General features: G+C 41.1%; 1 protein-coding gene and 1 pseudogene across 2 annotated transcripts in view; both read left to right on the plus strand.

Annotated features, from left to right (window-relative positions):
- Window positions 1-526: 526 nt before the first annotated feature.
- LOC148128515 (vomeronasal type-2 receptor 26-like) overlaps window positions 527-16,962 on the plus strand; it is a 35,044-nt gene continuing 18,608 nt past the window's right edge. The window contains exons 1-2 of one of the 2 annotated variants that reach the window (XM_087948881.1): window positions 527-757; window positions 1,451-1,742. In XM_087948881.1, coding sequence (XP_087805007.1) covers window positions 543-757; window positions 1,451-1,742 — 507 coding nt within the window. In that variant the 5' untranslated portion in view covers window positions 527-542. Of the gene's footprint in view, window positions 758-1,450; window positions 1,743-16,278; window positions 16,644-16,962 lie in introns of those variants that run through there. The other variant, XM_087948880.1, reaches the window with a different exon arrangement.
- LOC148128516 (vomeronasal type-2 receptor 26-like) lies at window positions 9,561-10,612 on the plus strand (annotated as a pseudogene).

Below are 16,962 nucleotides of genomic sequence, written 5' to 3' on the forward strand. Positions count from 1 at the left end.
AGGGACAGCTATACTGGAATTAATCCTTACCAATTGGGATGAAATGGTTGAGGAAGTAGAAGTTATAGGAACTTTGGGGGAGAGTGACGATAGCTTATTTCTTGACAAGAGAGAAAAATATGGGTTAGACTCCTCAACCACCAGATAGATTTGCAATGCTGACTAACCATACCCCATATGTAATTCTCAATGGAGCCCTAGAAGAAGTCTAGAAACCCCAGAAGACAAATTGCTTCTTACTGTCATTATCACCGTCTCGGTGTTTGCAACAACTTCCTCTACTTTTCCAGTGATGGCCTTTGATGTAAACATCAGACTGAAAGAACAAGGAAGGGATCTTTTATCAGAAAAGGATAAACGCCTCTGTGGACAAAAGTTCTGGGACAGGCTCTTCAATGTACTTTCCCCTTTACAGATGAATCTTGGTTTCTCTCTTTTTGAATCAAGAAAGCCACTGCATGTCTATCTTGTGGGAGTGCTTTGAATTTGTCTAGCTCTTTTTGTTTTTATTTAGGAAAGAAATTGATTCAGCTCCTTCAATAATGGACCTCCTGCTTCTGCTGCTGCTGCTAGTGCCCCAGCCAGTCGCTGGGAAGCTTAGAATGAAGTGCCTCCTGTATTTCAAGAACCAAGGTGAAAAAAAAATGTGGAGCTACTACAGGCCAGGAGACCATCTCATTAGTATAGTTGTCACTGCAACAAAATTATCAGATATAATGTTGCCTTTCAACATGGCTCCATATCATCAGTCTCAATCGTAAGTCATCCATTCCCTCTGTTTGCAATTCTGTCTCCATTTTTTATTTCCCTTGCTCTTATGTTACAGAATTGATCTAATTTCTTGAATTGGTTTAATTTCCATGTCTTATTATGTGGAAGAGACTCAAATCCAAAGATGTGACAGAAAATTATTCAAAGAAGTTCAGATTATTTCCCTCTCTCCATCCAATCCTATTGGTCAGTTGAATACTTGGTTTGGTTTAAGATATGATTGAAATGGTTGTGGTTAGCCTGGCATAACACATTTTCATATATTTTAAATTGTTCATTTGTAATCAATTCCTGATCTTTATAATAATAGAGAATTACTTGTTTGGTTTTAGAGTTGCTTTTCTGGATCACTTATGAAAAAGCCTCCTCTTTTTGTGATGGTTCTACTTTAGTGATTGAATGAAGTTGGCTCCTGCTTACTGGAGTGATGATGAAAATTAGTACTGCTGTAATTTAATGGTTTATTTGTGATTCTTAACCCTGGTGGAGGACTATCTCCATCCCATTTTCTCGACACTCACAAATAGTAAATGATGGTGGTGACTAATTTTAGTGCCTGATTTTGGACCAGTATCGACTCAGTAGGCCTATGGAAACAGAGCAGATTATATTGAAAAAAAAACTTATTGTGGTGTTTCTATTGGTGGTGGTGGTAATAACACAAACACTTTTTTTACAGTACTTTATCTTATGATGCATCAAAAATTCCAGGCTTCATTTTCAACTTTGAAGTGGTCAACAGGAATCACCAACTCCTCCACAATCTCACATTGGGCTACAATATCCATGACAAATATTTTAACACATTTGACACTTCAGATGCCTTGCTGGACATGCTGTCCACTGGAGAAGCCAATGTTCCCAACTACAGCTGTGGAAGGAAAGACAACCTTTTGGCTCTTCTGGATGCAGCTAAAAGGGACATCTCCTCCCAGATGTCAACATTAGGAGGTCCTTACAAAGTCTCACAGGTTTGTATGTGTGTGGTAATGTGAGTATGGGTGGTAGTGGTGTGTGAGCAAGAGATGCAGCTGTCTTTTCTATGGAATTCAAGAGCTGCTTCTCACCATGGCCATTGGAGGTGTCAAGGCTGGAGATTGAGATACTCAGTATGGAGGAAACAAGGATGCAAATACACATACCCTCTCATCGCACCATTGTCATTGCTTTGGGGGCTTCTACTGTGCACTTGTGATGGTGAAGAAAAGCTTTCTGTTCCATCAAAAGGTCTTCTCTACAAAACTATGGGGCAGTAGTGATGGGAACCTGATATTCCATGCATGATATCAGATTTATTTTATATATAATATAAAAAGGACTTAGAAATTATAGAGCAAAAAAATCCCTGTTTCTGCCTTTATAGATGTTAGTGCAGCATTTGACACATTTTATTTATTTATTTAATTAATTTGATTTGTCAATCACTTACAAGTTAATAGGTATAAGAATAAACATACTTATGAATACATGAAATGGATACATATAAGAAAAATAAAAGAAACAATGGGACAGGGATGGTAGGCACGTTGGTGCGCTAATGCACCAACCTCTACAGACCTCTTAGGAAAGGGGTGAGTTCAACAGTAGACAGGCTAAGGTTAAAGTTTTGGGGGTTTAGAGACGAAGCCACAGAATCAGGTAGAGTGTTCCAGACATTGACCACTCTGTTGCTGAAGTCGTATTTCCTGCAATCAAGTTTGGTGCGGTTAACCTTGAGTTTGTATCTATTGTGTGCTCTTGTATTGTTATGGTTGAAGCTGAAGTACTCATTGACAGGTAGGACATTGCAATGTATGATTTTATATACTATACTTAGATCGGACCAAAGGCGGCGTAGTTCTAGGTTTTCAAGTCTAGAATTTCAAGTCTGGTGGCATCAGGTATTCTTCAATGAGTAGAGGAGTGGAGAACTCTTCTTGTGAAATATTTCTGGACTTTCTCAACTGTGTTAATATCAGATACGTAATGTGGGTTCCAGACTGATAAGCTGTATTTGAGTATTCGTCTAGCAAATGTTTTGTATGCTCTAGTTATTATAGTGTAATATTACCAGAGAAAAAGCTACGTAAGATTAGGTTAACAATGCCTTTTAATGCCTTTTTGGCTATGTAGTTACAGTGGGCTCTAGCACTTAGATCATTAGAGATGAGTACTCCAAGGTCCTTGACAGAATTTGGATCATCAGCAAGGTCTTGACTACTCAGCCTGTATTTTATTTTCTGATTTTTTTGCCAATATGTAAGACAGAGCATTTGTTTGTTGAGATTTGAAGTTGCCATTTGTTTGACCATTCTGATACATAGTCGAGGTCTTTGTGAAGGATAGCAGTATTGTCGGCGGAGTTGAATAGCTTTACATCATCGGCAAAGAGAACACAGTTGCTCTTAATATGATCACAGAGGTCATTTATGTAGAGTAGGAAGAGAGTTAGCCCTAGAACACTGCCTTGGGGGACACCACTGTTGACAGGTACAGAATTTGATAGGACGCTCCCAATTTTGACCATTTCTTTCCTATTGCAACAGCTGCCCATTTTATTTTTTATTTATTAAATTAATTGACCTCCCATCATATCACAGGATAACTCACTGCAGTTGAGAATCAATTTTACCATTGCAAGCTGGGTTACTCTTCTGACAATAGTAGTAATTTATTCTGAATATAAAAATTAAATTGAATCCCAGCTTTCTATTTCTCTTCCTTTTGCACTTGTTTCATCCTGCTCATTTATTTAGCAATAGCAATAGCACTTAGACTTATGTACTGCTTCACAGTACTTTACGGCCCTCTCTCAGCGGTTTTACAGAGTCAGCATATTGTCCCCAACAATCTGGGTCACCATTTTACCCACCTTGGAAGGATGGAAGACTGAGTCAGCCTTGAGCCGGGTGGGATTTAAACTGCCAAATTGCAGACAGCCAACTGTCAGCAGAAGTAGCCTGCAATACTGCACTCTAACCACTGCACCACCGAGGCTCATTTTCTTGTTATGCTCCTTTTTAATAGCTTCTTGGTAAATATATTGTTTTGCCTCCACCACTTTTTTCTTCATAAGCCAGAGCACCACTCTGCCATCCACAGTTGAAAAAAAGTGTGCTGCGGATATTAGGCAGTTTAACACTTCTGACCTCCTGGGTAGGTCCTCTAATCCAGGACAGCCTTGATTCAAAATGGGTCTCCTCCAGAGGTAGTATTCAGCAGGTTCTGACCAGTTTTGGAGAACTGGTAGTGGAAATTTTGAGTAGTTTGGAGAACCGGCAAATACCACCTCTGACTGGAGATTTTACAGTATCCTTCCCCTGCAACGCCCACCAAGCCAAGCCCTCAGAACTGGTAGTAAAATAATTTGAATCCCACCACTGGTCTCATCCCTTGACTAAGAACTCCTTTGATTCCTCTTCCCCTGTTCAAAACTCTCAGTAGCATCTGAGACATCAAACAGTCTCATCAACATATGGAAAAATATATTTGGGCCAAGAAACTAAGCATACTGAGGCCAGGTCAGAAGATGAAAAGTTGCACCGGGAAAAGTCTAGGACCAGCAAGAGTTGTTAGTGTTTGGGGATTAACCCCTAGCAGAGTATTGCAGCAGTAGTCAAGCCAGGCAGCCAAACGAGAGTGGAAGGGCCCCAGAGTATACACACACTGAACACAAACACTGTTTGTAGTTTAAATAGTTTTTAATCCATTTAGAGTTTAAAGCATTGTCATTCAGTCCATTAAGTCATTCACAGTATTTCCATCCAGTAAGACTCACTAGTATAGTCCAAGTTAAGAGTCCTTGCAATATCTTTATCAGCCGATAAAGATATCTTCTCCTCCTCCGGTGCCTCTCTCCAGAGGAACAAACGCTGGATATTCAGCAAGAAGTTCAAACAGTAGAACAGTAGAATTACGCAGTAAATCAGCAAACAGTAGCAGACAGGAACATCTCAGTCACAGGCACAGTCACAGTAACACACAGTTAGTCGCAGTAAGACACAGTTAGTCGCAGTAAGTCACAGTTAGTCGCAGTAAGCTTTCCAGCTTCTAATGCTTCCTTATATTGTAACTTCTAACCGCACCCTTAATGGGCTAATTGCCTGCAACATTGTGCTTAAAGTGATAAGCACTTAAACCATGATATCTAAGTTTTATATATTTATTCACCCAAACCATATTTGGTATCAATGTTATACCTAACAAGAGTGATGAACGTTCTTAAAATCTATATATATAAAAGCAAAATACCACTCATGCATCATCACAAAATCTCAAGAACCATAAAGCCTACAGTACAAACTTGTAATTTGGCACGTATGTTTCTCTTGGCTTCTAGGTGCTCACTAAGAAAGGATTTTTCGAAATGACCATCAGAGCATTAGTATTTCTTATATTATTATTAACACGCTCTGATGCTAAGGAGTTCTACTCCCCCTCCCCACCTGAAAAGAAATCTGTTCCAAATGCAAAACACAAGCAGAGGAGTTTCAATTTCCCAGCACCAAGCAGCTTTAGTACAGAACAGTTGAGCTAAGCCACGCCTAGGCTCCTTGCTGTCTCTTTCTTGCTCACACAGCAAATACTGTTTCAGTTTCCAAATAGGCCTCAAATCTCTCGCATGCTGACAGGACGCTAGCCAGATAAATACCAATGGATGCTGGTAGGCAAAGGCAGAATTCCCCCCCCCTTATTTTCCTCACCAAAAACTAAGCGTGACCACATAATTTTGTAGCAAAGCATGGGTATTGAGCTAGTATTCCATATATGTTCTATAAAATTTCAAGGAGGTGAAACTGGTAAGAAAGATCATATTTCACAATGAAGATCGGGGGTCTCTTCTCCATGCCAAGTGATCCATCTTCATCTCCAATGCAGACTTTCACAAGCACAATGTACAAGTCCTCCCCCCACCATAGTAATCCTCAAGGTGAGTGGAGATTTTTTTCTTAGTGATCTGCCCATTGACCTGCAAATAAGTTGTTTACAGCATTGTTATTTTGTGGAGCATTTGTTTTCACTTTGGATTCATTGGCAGAATTCCTCCCATGGGCTTGAGCATAACATCCATTTCCTTTAGGGTTTTAACTTTGGACCTCATTAGTGAGAGCTACCGGATTGTGTCAAGCTAAGCTCACCCTGGATGTTTTCTACCCATTGGTTTTCTAAACTCTGCAGTGACAATTATGAATGGGAAGAGATAAAGGGCATCAAGGTTGTTTACAAAGCCATTCTTGGTCCTTCTAATAAGATATTTATGGTATATTCCACAGGACAGAACCTCTATGGAGTCTTGCCCTAGAGCCATGATGGCAAACCTATGGCACATGTGCCACAGGTGGCATGCAGAGCCATTTATGCGGGCACACAAGCCGCAGGCAAACTTTCCTCACTCTGCATGTTGTACCTCCCAACTGATTTTTGGCCCATTTGAGGCCTTTTGGGCCTCCCAGGCTTGAGGGAAGCTTCTGCAGCCTTTGGAGGCCAAAAATAGGCCCATTTTGTCACTTCCTGTATTTCAGAAATACCGGAAGTGAGGAAATGGCCCATTTTTCAGCCTGCAAAGGCTGCAGAGGCTTCCTCGAGCCTCTGGGAGGCCAAAAAGGCCTCAAATGGGCAGAAAATCAGTTGAGAGGTGCAGTGCAGGCAAGGGGGGTGGCAGGGGGGATTGCACGCACATGCGCAGAGAGTGGTGGGGCTCACGCGTTGCCTTCTGGGTGTTGGCACGCGAGCTTGCACACATGAGCACATGTGCAATTTTTGGCACAGGACCCCAAAAAGGTTAGCCACCACTGCCCTAGAGCTTTCTCTGTCCTATGTAACACTGTCCATTTTCTCTTCCTTTCCAGCTTCATTCTTTCCTTCAAACCTCTCAGTTTTCTAATAATTCCCTCGATGGAGTCTATTTGGATGGGAATGGAGATCTGGTAGCAGACATGGACATTATAACCACAGTTTTCTCCAAAAAGTCTGTAAGCAAAGTGACATTTGGGAGTCTAGAAAGGCAGGGATCCTTAGATTTCAACTTCATAATCTACAAGAATGCTACTGCAAAGATGGAAGTGCTGAACAAGGTGTGGAAAATATTTTATTATATCCTTTCAATAGTTTTAACCAAGAAGATTGCAGAGTTGGAGCAGGAAAAGTCATCTCAGTTATCCCAGAGAAGAAACAGCTTCTATAGTTAGATGTTCAGGAATCAATGAGAAAAAAACAATATCCTTAACTATACCAGTTAAGTGTTTATCAGTCTTCTGCAAGGGAGTTAGGTTTAAGTCATGATTTTGCCAAAGCAGAAAATTAATTCAACATCCCCATGATTATTAGGAATTTAAACAAACTATTTCAGAATGGGAAAACATAGAAGATAAGTAGGCAAACCCAAAGCAGCAAAATCAGTTCAATGCGCTCAAACTGTTGGGATGCTTCAAATTTAGCAAAGCTAAACCTTGTACTGGAGAGCCCCAATTTTTTTTACTTTTCACCTCTTTTGGAAAATACAATAATTAATTTTGTGAATGCTATTTCTCTTCCTCTCTCTGCCTGTGTAGGATAGAGCATTTGTTGATTGCAATTTGGAGTTGCCAGATGTTTAAACATTCAGACACATAATCAAGGTCACTTTGAAGGATAGTAGCATTGTCAGTGGTATTGAATAGTTTTACATCATCCACAAAGAGGACGCGGTTGCTTATAAGGTGATTGCAAAGGTCATTTATATAGAGTATAAAGAGTGTAGGTCCTAGAACGCTGCCTTGGGGGACTCCACTGTTAACTGGAGCAGGGTTTCATATAGCGCTCCCTATTTTTACTATTTGTTACTTGTTTGACAGGAATGCAGTAATCCACTTATGGAGGGATCCAGAAATGCCATAACAGTTTAGTTTTAACAGTAGTTTGTCATGTACCCACTGAATCAAAGGCTTTGCAGAAGTCTATGTAAATTGCATTTATAGTTTTACCCTGGTCAAGTAGAATAGTCCATATGTTTTTGCAGTGTAGGAGTTCTGATTGCAGGACAATTTTTTCCTGAAGCCAAATTGTTTTTTGGAGAGTAGGTTGTTTGACTCTAAGTGGAGAGTGATGAATTGGTTAATGATTGATTCCATGACTTTACACGTGATACAACACAGTGAGATTGGTCTGTAGTTTTCAACCAGGCTGGAATCGCCTTTTTGAAGATAGGGGTGACCATAGCAAAGGACCATAGGTTTGGTAAGGAGCTGGTTCTGAAAGATATCATATATAATGCTTAGGGGTTCCACTATGGCAGAGGAGATCTCTGTTAAGAAGTATGCACTTAATCCATTGGGGCCAATAGATAGGGATGGTTTTAGGTTTCTAGTGTCTTTTCTATGTTATCTTTTGTAGAGTCAATATGTAGCAGGTCATTATAGTTAGTTGTGGTACGACTAGGAAATGTGGGGCATGAACCATTGCTGTTTACAAAGACTGAACTGAAGAATGTGTTGAAGAGATTGACCTTAACAGCTTCATCGTTGCAGTATTTCCCATTTGGTCCTTTTAGGGGTGGTTCTTGATCCTTTAAGTTTGGTGTTAACAAAATTGTAGAAGCGAGGGGATTTTGTACATAGGAGGTTTTCCTCTTGCTTGCAGTGATAATTTGTGCATTCTGCCTTTATCTGTTGGCATAGGATGTTGTATTGGTGTTTAAAGTTTGCTACGTAGCTAGTTTTGTTTTTACGCCATAGCGATCTTGTTTTTTTATTGAAGTTTCCTTATTGTTATGGGTAATTTGTTTTTGTTTTTGTTTTTGGGGGTTATTAATGGTACATATAGTTTAATGACTCTTTCAAGTTCAAACAAGAATACGTTAGAATGGTCTTCTGTAGTATTACAGCTAGAGAACAGAATGTGCCAATCAAGAGATGATAGATCAGCATCTATGAGATCATAGTTGGCTTTTTGAAGTTGTATTTTGGGATCCATCATTATGATCTTCTTTGTGAGGGTATAAATTGAGACAAAAGTCGATCATACTGTGGTCACTGTTTGAAAAGGGTTCTTGTATTTGTAGGCCATATATTGAGTTTGAGCATATATTGAGTTTGAGTTGTTCTATATTTCCATATTTACTTCATTGCTCTGAAGAGTGAGAGTTCCCAGATTCCAAAATATGATAGAACTTTGATCAGTCCTTTGTAGGAGGATTGATCAGAATCTTGCAAGTGTCCATGTCTATGGGCAGTCTTTAATCAAAGGATTTATTTCTTTGCTAAAGGAATCTCCTAGAGTGCCTTTGCTATGCTCTTCATTCTAATTGATGTGGTAGAGGGACTGGGCAGCCTGATGTAATAATCCTTTGACTGTGCTATCTGTTCAGATGGTGCCATTTTTTGGTAAGCCTCAGGTGACTCCTGGGTTTGTGTCTCCTGAGGCTGACATTCTGCTGGAGGCTCTTTTTAAAAGTCATTGTCTGAGTTCTGCCCATGATGAGGAGAGGAATAATGAGTTGGGATGGAGACAGACTTCCTCTTGACCCTAGGAAAGGTTTTTCTGCTCATAACAAAACAGAGGAATGCATTTTGATGTCCTCATTCCCTATCTAACTCATCTTCAAGGGGAACTCCACCTGTCTTTCTCTATGCAAAAGGTATTGTTTATCCATTTCAGCTGGCACAAGCTACCTTAAGTGATTCTTCACATGAACTTCATTCATGCAGGCTGGATCTCATTGGTGCCTCAAAGCATTGACAAAGGCTAGGTTCCAGTTTTCAACAGGTTCAGAAGTGGAAAATACTGAAACTGCCTTCCTTCCTTAAATCCTTTCTTCCTCCCTCCTCTTCTCTCCCAACAAGTATATTGATGTAATTGTGACATTAAAAATGCTATTAAGCTGTTCTAGACATCTACACACAATCATTCACACCAACAACAGTTCCACCCAAACAATGCTTTTGATTAAAATACGTGTTAAAGGGAGATCCTTTTCTTGCTCTTTTTCAGATGCAGACAAATGTACCCAATGTCCAGAAGATCAACATCCAAACATCAATCAAGCTCACTGTATTCCCAAGATGACAAGCTATCTTTCTTATAAGGGAAATCTGGGGATCATCTTGACCGCCATTGCCTTGTTCCTCTCTTTAACCACAGGCTTTGGCTTGGGGATCTTCATTAAATTTCTGGAAACACCAATTGTCAAAGCCAACAACCGGGATCTCTCTTACATTCTCCTGATCTCCCTCCTGCTTTCCATCTTTACCTCCTTCCTATTCATTGGCCAGCCAAGCAGAGTAACCTGCCTCCTCCGACAAACAGCCTTTAGCATTATCTTCTCAACTGCCATTTCTGCAATTTTGGCCAAAACAATCATGGTGGTATTAGCCTTCTTGGCTACAAAACCAGGGAATAAAGTGCAGAGGTGGCTGGGGAAGAGCTTGGCCAACTCCATTGTCCTTTCTTGTTCTGGCCTCCAAATTATGATCTGCAGCATCTGGTTGGGCACTTTCCCCCATTCCCTGACTCTGACATGCACTCCCAACCTAGAGAGATCATCCTACAATGCAATGAAGGCTCTGTTGCCATGTTTTATGTTGCCCTTGGGTACATGGGCTTCCTGTCTGCCATCTGCTTCACTGTGGCTTTCCTTGCCAGGAATCTCCCTGAGGCCTTCAATGAAGCCAAGCTGATCTCCTTCAGCATGCTGGTCTTCTGTAGTGTCTGGATATCTTTTGTGCCAGCCTACCTGAGCACCAAAGGGAAGTACACAGTGGCTGTGCAGGTCTTCTCCATCTTGGCCTCCAGTGCTGGCTTGCTGGGCTGCATCTTCATCCCCAAATGCTACATCATTATTTTTAGGCCAGATCTGAATACCAAAGAACATTTGATTTCAAAATAAAGGAGAAAAATAACTTTTACAAATTTATTATGTTTTCAAAAATATAACTTCAAGTTGAATTAATAGGCTTTGATAATTTAAGGCTTGTTTATTAAATTGGATAAATTTCAGAGTCCCTGAAAATGTGTTTTGTGAGTGTCCCACCAGGTAGTCAACAGCTGTGTGCTCCGCCAAATTGAGCCAAGTGAGTCAAATTCCACAGACCCTCATAGAATCATGTTCTTTCCTTACCATGGATTGGGTAGAAACCAGTAGTGGGATTTAAATAATTTAACAATCTGCCCTAATGATTTCTTCCAACAGCCAGTTCACCAAACTGCTCAGAAATTTAACAACTGGTTATCCTGAAGTAGTTGAATCCTACCACTGCTAGAAACCCTTTTTTTTTTTTTAGCTGTGTGGACTCATCCACTGAAATAATGGACAAAGTTCACAGCTCATGTTTAGTTAATCCAGGTTTTTCAGGCATTTCTGCAGTAGTTTTAGCAAACTGGGCACATCTCAGCATGGCACCGCCCACAGGGTGGTACAAAGCTGCTGGGCTTCAGAGGGAACCAGATTAAAAAGTGGCTTCTTTCTCTTTCGCCTGCTCAAAGAAACCTCTAAGGAACAGGGGACTCATTTTGGGTTGGCCATAGCACCCTTGAAAATATTGACTGAGATTTTAAGACATGTTTACCCCATTCCATACATTCCAGTAGCTAAGAACTTTGTCCTGTGCAAATGTGTGAAGCAGGTCATTACACTAAGCTAACATCTAGTTTATATATTTTGGCATGGTGCATTATTCAATGTAGGTCTTTTCTTAATCCAAGTTAAGGGGTATTGTTTGAATTCACCTAGATTTGCCACATGCCATCTATGTGTTGTCCAATGCAGTATGTTTGTACACAAGATTGAAAACTTTTTATAGGATCTGCTTTTGGATTTAGGGACCATGACTATCGAGCATGGCAAAGTTCACAAAAGAAAAGATCAGTCTTGTTTGTGATACTGTTTTACAAAGGAAGGAACATCTCAGGTTTTGTCCCCGTTGCTCTTTTTCCCAGCCATTGCCTTGCCTTATGTCTGGGGTTTAACTTGAACAAGCATTCTTGATTACTTTTGCTTTCATAAATATTCTTGAACATGCTAACAGGTTACTAAGGATCAAGGCCTGTCTGCTTTTAGATTTTAACTTTTTAATCTAGATAGATGGATGGATGGATGGATGGATAGATAGAGAGATAGATATTGTGTGTGTGTGTGTATGTATGTGTGTGTGTGTGTGTGTGTGTGTATATATATATATATATATATATATATATATATATATATATATATATATATATATATATATATAACCTCAGAAAACAAATATATATATACATATATATATATATACATATATATACATATATACAACACAGCAAATGACCCAGGATATCACAGCACAAGACCAAGGATACCACAGCAATAAATCTCACAAGGTCATTACACAACCCATTACCCAAGCTGTTACTACACAGGAGGCTAATCGAAAAGAGATCAAAACACAAACGACCCAGGAGATTACAACGCAAGACCCAGGATACCACAACAAAAGAACTCACAAGCCCATCACACAACCCATTACCCAAGCCGTTAAAACACAAGAGGCTAACGACCCAGGAGATGACAGCACAAGATCCAGGATATCTCTACAACAAAAGGCCATTACACAGCCCATTATACCAACATCAACTCCATCAACCAATCAAGAGGCTGCAGCACAGCCAACCATCCCAGCACACCATCCCCCACCACTTGTATATATGAGAGATGGCAGCTCCGGTCACACACTGCTTGCACTGGCACTAAGCCGAAAGCACCAGCCTGAAGATGGCGAGTGGGACCTCGCCGCGTTGCCTAGATACTTTGAATCTTACGCGGGAGAAAACCCGAATAACCAAAGATCATATATATATATATATATATATATATATATATATATATATATATATATATATATATATATATATATATATATATATATATTTTCTGAGGTCTCGGGTATTTGTATGTGATCTTTGGTTATTCGGGTTTTCTCCCACGTAAGATTGGAAGTATCTAGGCAACGTTTCGATGAAGTCTCATTCATCATCTTCAGGCTTCTGTCTTCAGCTCTGTGCTTCTCAGAGTGATGTGAGCTTGCAGCTGCTTCTTCCTTTTAACTGCTAGTGGGGTGTGACTTGATTGGGTGGGGGCTTGGCTATGTTCTGATTGGGTGGGGGTGTGTTCTCATTGGTTGGGGGGTTTGGCTGTGTTCTGATTGGTTGGAGGTGTGTTCTGTTCAGGTGGGGGCTTGGTTGTGCTCAGGTTAGTCTTAGTTGCTGGGGGATTTGAGCTGGTGAACTGTGATCCTGCTGTTTGGCTTCGAGTTCGTGGTCGTACTGCATCTTCATGGTGGGTGTCAGTTTGCTTCATATATGGCTCAGAGGGGTTTGAAGTGGGTAGTGATGCAGCTGCAGTGCGGCTTCTGGTCCGTGGTCGTGTCTCATCTTCTGTGTGGGTGTGAGTCTGCTTTCTACGTGGAAGTGTGGTGGTGGCATCCTGTGTGGCCCTCATGGGTGTGGGTCTGGTGTCATTCTTCATGTTAGGTACTCGTCTGTTCATGAGGGCGGGTTTCCAAATGGCTGGTAGGCGGGAGGTGTCATCTTGTTTATTCATGCTGTGTGGGCATTTTTCTATCTCTATGGCTTCTCTGATTATTCTGCTGTTGAAGTGTTCAGTTTTGGCGATAGTTCTGGTATTTTTAAAGTCAATTGAAATGTTGCCTAGATACTTCCAATCTTACGCGGGAAAAAACCCGAATAACCAAAGATCCATATATATATATAATATATGTTTTCTTAAGTTTTCGCGGGTACTTACATGTATGGTATTCAGCTTTGTTCAGATATTTTCCCACGTCATTGTAGTTGTGCTTTTAAAGTTGTAGCAATGTTTCAGCAGAATCTCATTCTGTATTGGCCAATACAGAAGCCTGATGATGGCAGATGAGATTCTGCTGAAACGTTGCTACAACTTTAAAAGCACAACTACAATGACGTGGGAAAATACCCAAACAAAGCTGAATACAATATATATATACATACATACATACATACATACATACATACATACATACATACATACATACATACATATATAAAACAATAGAGACCCAGAAGATCAACAAACCTATGGAACTGCTGTCCCATGGGCCAGGAGTTTGACAGCCCTGCTCTGGAGTAACTTTACAGATTTTACAGCTTTACAGTAACTTTACAGATGTTGTCATCTTCTTTCCAGGCATGCAGTAAATTTAGCAAATTGTTATTTAAAATGATAGAGATTTGAGGGCAGAGGTTTAGTATTTAGTTTGTGAAGAAGGCAGAGGAAGATGAACAAGTCTGTCAGAGCTGAAGAAGCTTCTTGGATGAGAAGTTAAACATCTTCAAAGAAAAACCATAAGGTCTTATTGCCTCTTGAAAAAAAGCACCTTTTGGTTCTGTGGGTTCATGACCTGGATGACTGACAATCTCCATAGACATTTCTTGTGCATTCTCCTGGTGGGAAAAATGAGCCCCAAATTTTCTTCCAATGGTGCGTTTCCAGGAAAGGCTTCTGTCAGGGAGAAGCCATGTAAGGCCTACATCTTCAAACGTGGACCTGGCATTGCTTGGGAGAAAAAGGCAATAGGGGTCTCCCTGGAGGGACCCTCTGTGGTTCTGAGGAAGATGCATCCTGGGCAGTGGTGGTATTCATTCTTTTTACTACCGGTTCTGTGGATGTGGCTTGGTGGTTAGGGTGTGGCTTGGTGGGTGTGGCGTGGCTTGGTGTGGCATTGGTTGGTGGGTGTGGCATGGCTTGATGGGCGTGGTGTGGCATGGTGGGCATGGCATGACTTGGTGGGTGTGGCAGAGGAAGAATCCTGTAAAATCTCCATTCCCTCCCCACTCCTGGGGGAAGGTTCTGCAAAATCCCCATTCTGTTCTGACCCAAACCTTGTTCCAAGTAAACAAACACCAACAGAGATAAAAGCAAAACCTTTTAATGCTTCTCTGTGAATTCTGTTAATTCATGGTTAAAAGGCTATTAAAACTAATTGTCTCTGATAAGAACGAGCCTTGACAAGGTTGTGCAAGGCTGCCAAAAGCACTAGATTAAGTTGCCAAGAAATATTCCAAACAAAAAGTTTCAAACACAAAACCAAGATTGTCCGAACTTCCACAAGGCTTGAAGTGCAAGAACTTCTTTTCTTCCTGCATAGAATACCAGTCTCTCAGGCTGGCTTTTATCTCTTAAGGGAGGGGCCATTACCTTGCAGCCTTACTCCTGAGTCACCTGTGCTGCTGCAGCTGTTCTTTCCTATGAGCAAGCGCATAGGGCACAGGTTCCTCGGGGTCCTCTTCATCACTGCTGCCAGCCTCCATAATCTCCAAAGGCAGCATTCCACTCCCTGATGGTCTTGGCCCCATCCCTACATCACACGGAGGGCCTTCATCTGAGTCCTCACTCTCCAAGACCTCAGCCATCTGCATCTGCTGCCGGCGAACCACAACACATTCCCTCCCACCCCACTAACTTGCTTTCCAGCTCTGTTTTCCTGTGCAGGGCAACCAAAGAAGACCTAGATCGATCTGGAGCTCCTTTATCCACTGCAGAGGCCTTCAGGAAAGCTTTGCTGGTCACATAAGAAGTTCCTGAAGGCCTCCGACAGTGAAAAGGAGGCCGGGGGCGATGAGTGCAAGTGAGGTTAGTCAGTGGATGACATCCCCTGAAAATAAGACCTGGTGCCTTTTTTGGTGGCAAAAAAAATATATATGACAGGGTCTTATTTGGGGGAAAATACAGTAGATTCTGGGTCCCTCGGCATGATTTTCATGTTCACCAATTTACCACTTAATTGCTTAACACAATCCAGGGGTAGAATGCTGGCCCAGCAGAACTGGACAAGCACCTAGAATTGCACCCAGAAACAACCTAGGAACCAGTGCAATTCATGAAGGACTTATCACTTGTCTGTTTCACTGTAATCTGGACTAGTTGAAGTTTCCAAGTGGTCTTAAAGGGCAGCCCCTTGTAGAGCAGCCAAGCTCTGTAATGAACAGAGTACAAATGATGTCTGAAATGTCCTCTGATCTTAGAAGAGAGGTTAAGAGAGGTTAAGCTTGGTTTTATCCACACAGAGTAGCCTCAAACTCCAAAAATCAAGGAGACCTTCCTCAGTGGTCTTTATGGATGTTGAAAAGAATGGGAGAAAACATTATTTTGAAGGACCTCATAAGTCTACTTTGGTTTTCAATGAGCATCCTTTACATTACTTTTTTGACTGGTCCCAAAGGAAGAATCAGAACCCCTGTGCTGAAGTATGAACCCAGGGATGTAACTATGTTTTTTCTTCAAAAACAAGCTTTTCTCCAGCCATGCTTCTGCAGAGGGAACCCCAGAAGATATTCAGGATCCCACAGAAGACATGTTGCTTCTTGTTGTAATTACCACCATTCTGGTCTTCTGCTAATTCTCCAGCAACTGCCTTCAATGTAAACAGCAGACCGAAGCAACATGCAAGGTTTTAGCATCAGAAAAGGATAAATGCCTCTGGTCAGGCCAAGTGCTTTGCACAAGTTTTGAGAAAGAAAGGCGTTGTGCTCTCGAATGTTCTTGTCTGCCCTTGATGTGCAGCTTGGTTGGGCTCTGAATCAGGAAACCAAGTGACATTTCCGTTTGTAATAATGCTTCAACCTCTTCCAATTGTCTTTTATTTTATTAGAAAAGAGGGCATGGCCAATTCAGCTCTAAGAGAAATGGTCTTCCTCCTTTTACTTCTGCTGCTGCTGCTGGTGCCCCAGACAGTCTCTGGAAAGCTAAAAACCAAATGTCCCTTAACTTTGGAGCAGCAGGACGGAACGAAGCCATGGAACCATTACAGATCAGGAGGCCATCTTATTAATGGGGTCATTACTGCAACAGAGTCGCTGTTTCAGTCACTCCATTTCAACAAGCCTACTTTTATTCAATCTGATGTGTAAGTCATTCAGTTCTCCTCCCTTCCTTCCTTCCTGCCTGCCTTCCTGCCTGCCTGCCCGCCTTCCTGCTTTCCTCCCTTCCACCCAGGACCTGTCTGTTTGTTTAGATCTTTTTCAGTTTCCTGATTTGTGCAAGAGATAAAATTTTGGATCAAAATTGAATTAACTTAAAATTGAATTAGCTTGTGAAGTCAAAGAGGAATGCATTCAGTCAGTTCTTTTGTTGAAGATAGATAGATAGATAGATAGATAGATAGATAGATAGATAGATAGATAGATAGATAGATAGATAGATTTCTTTATTGGCCAAGTGTGATT

This window comes from Notechis scutatus, unplaced genomic scaffold (assembly GCF_049901735.1).
Source record: "Notechis scutatus isolate UNSWTSFEM ecotype Mainland unplaced genomic scaffold, rNotScu1.2 NSCUSCF30, whole genome shotgun sequence".
NCBI lineage: Eukaryota > Metazoa > Chordata > Lepidosauria > Squamata > Elapidae > Notechis > Notechis scutatus.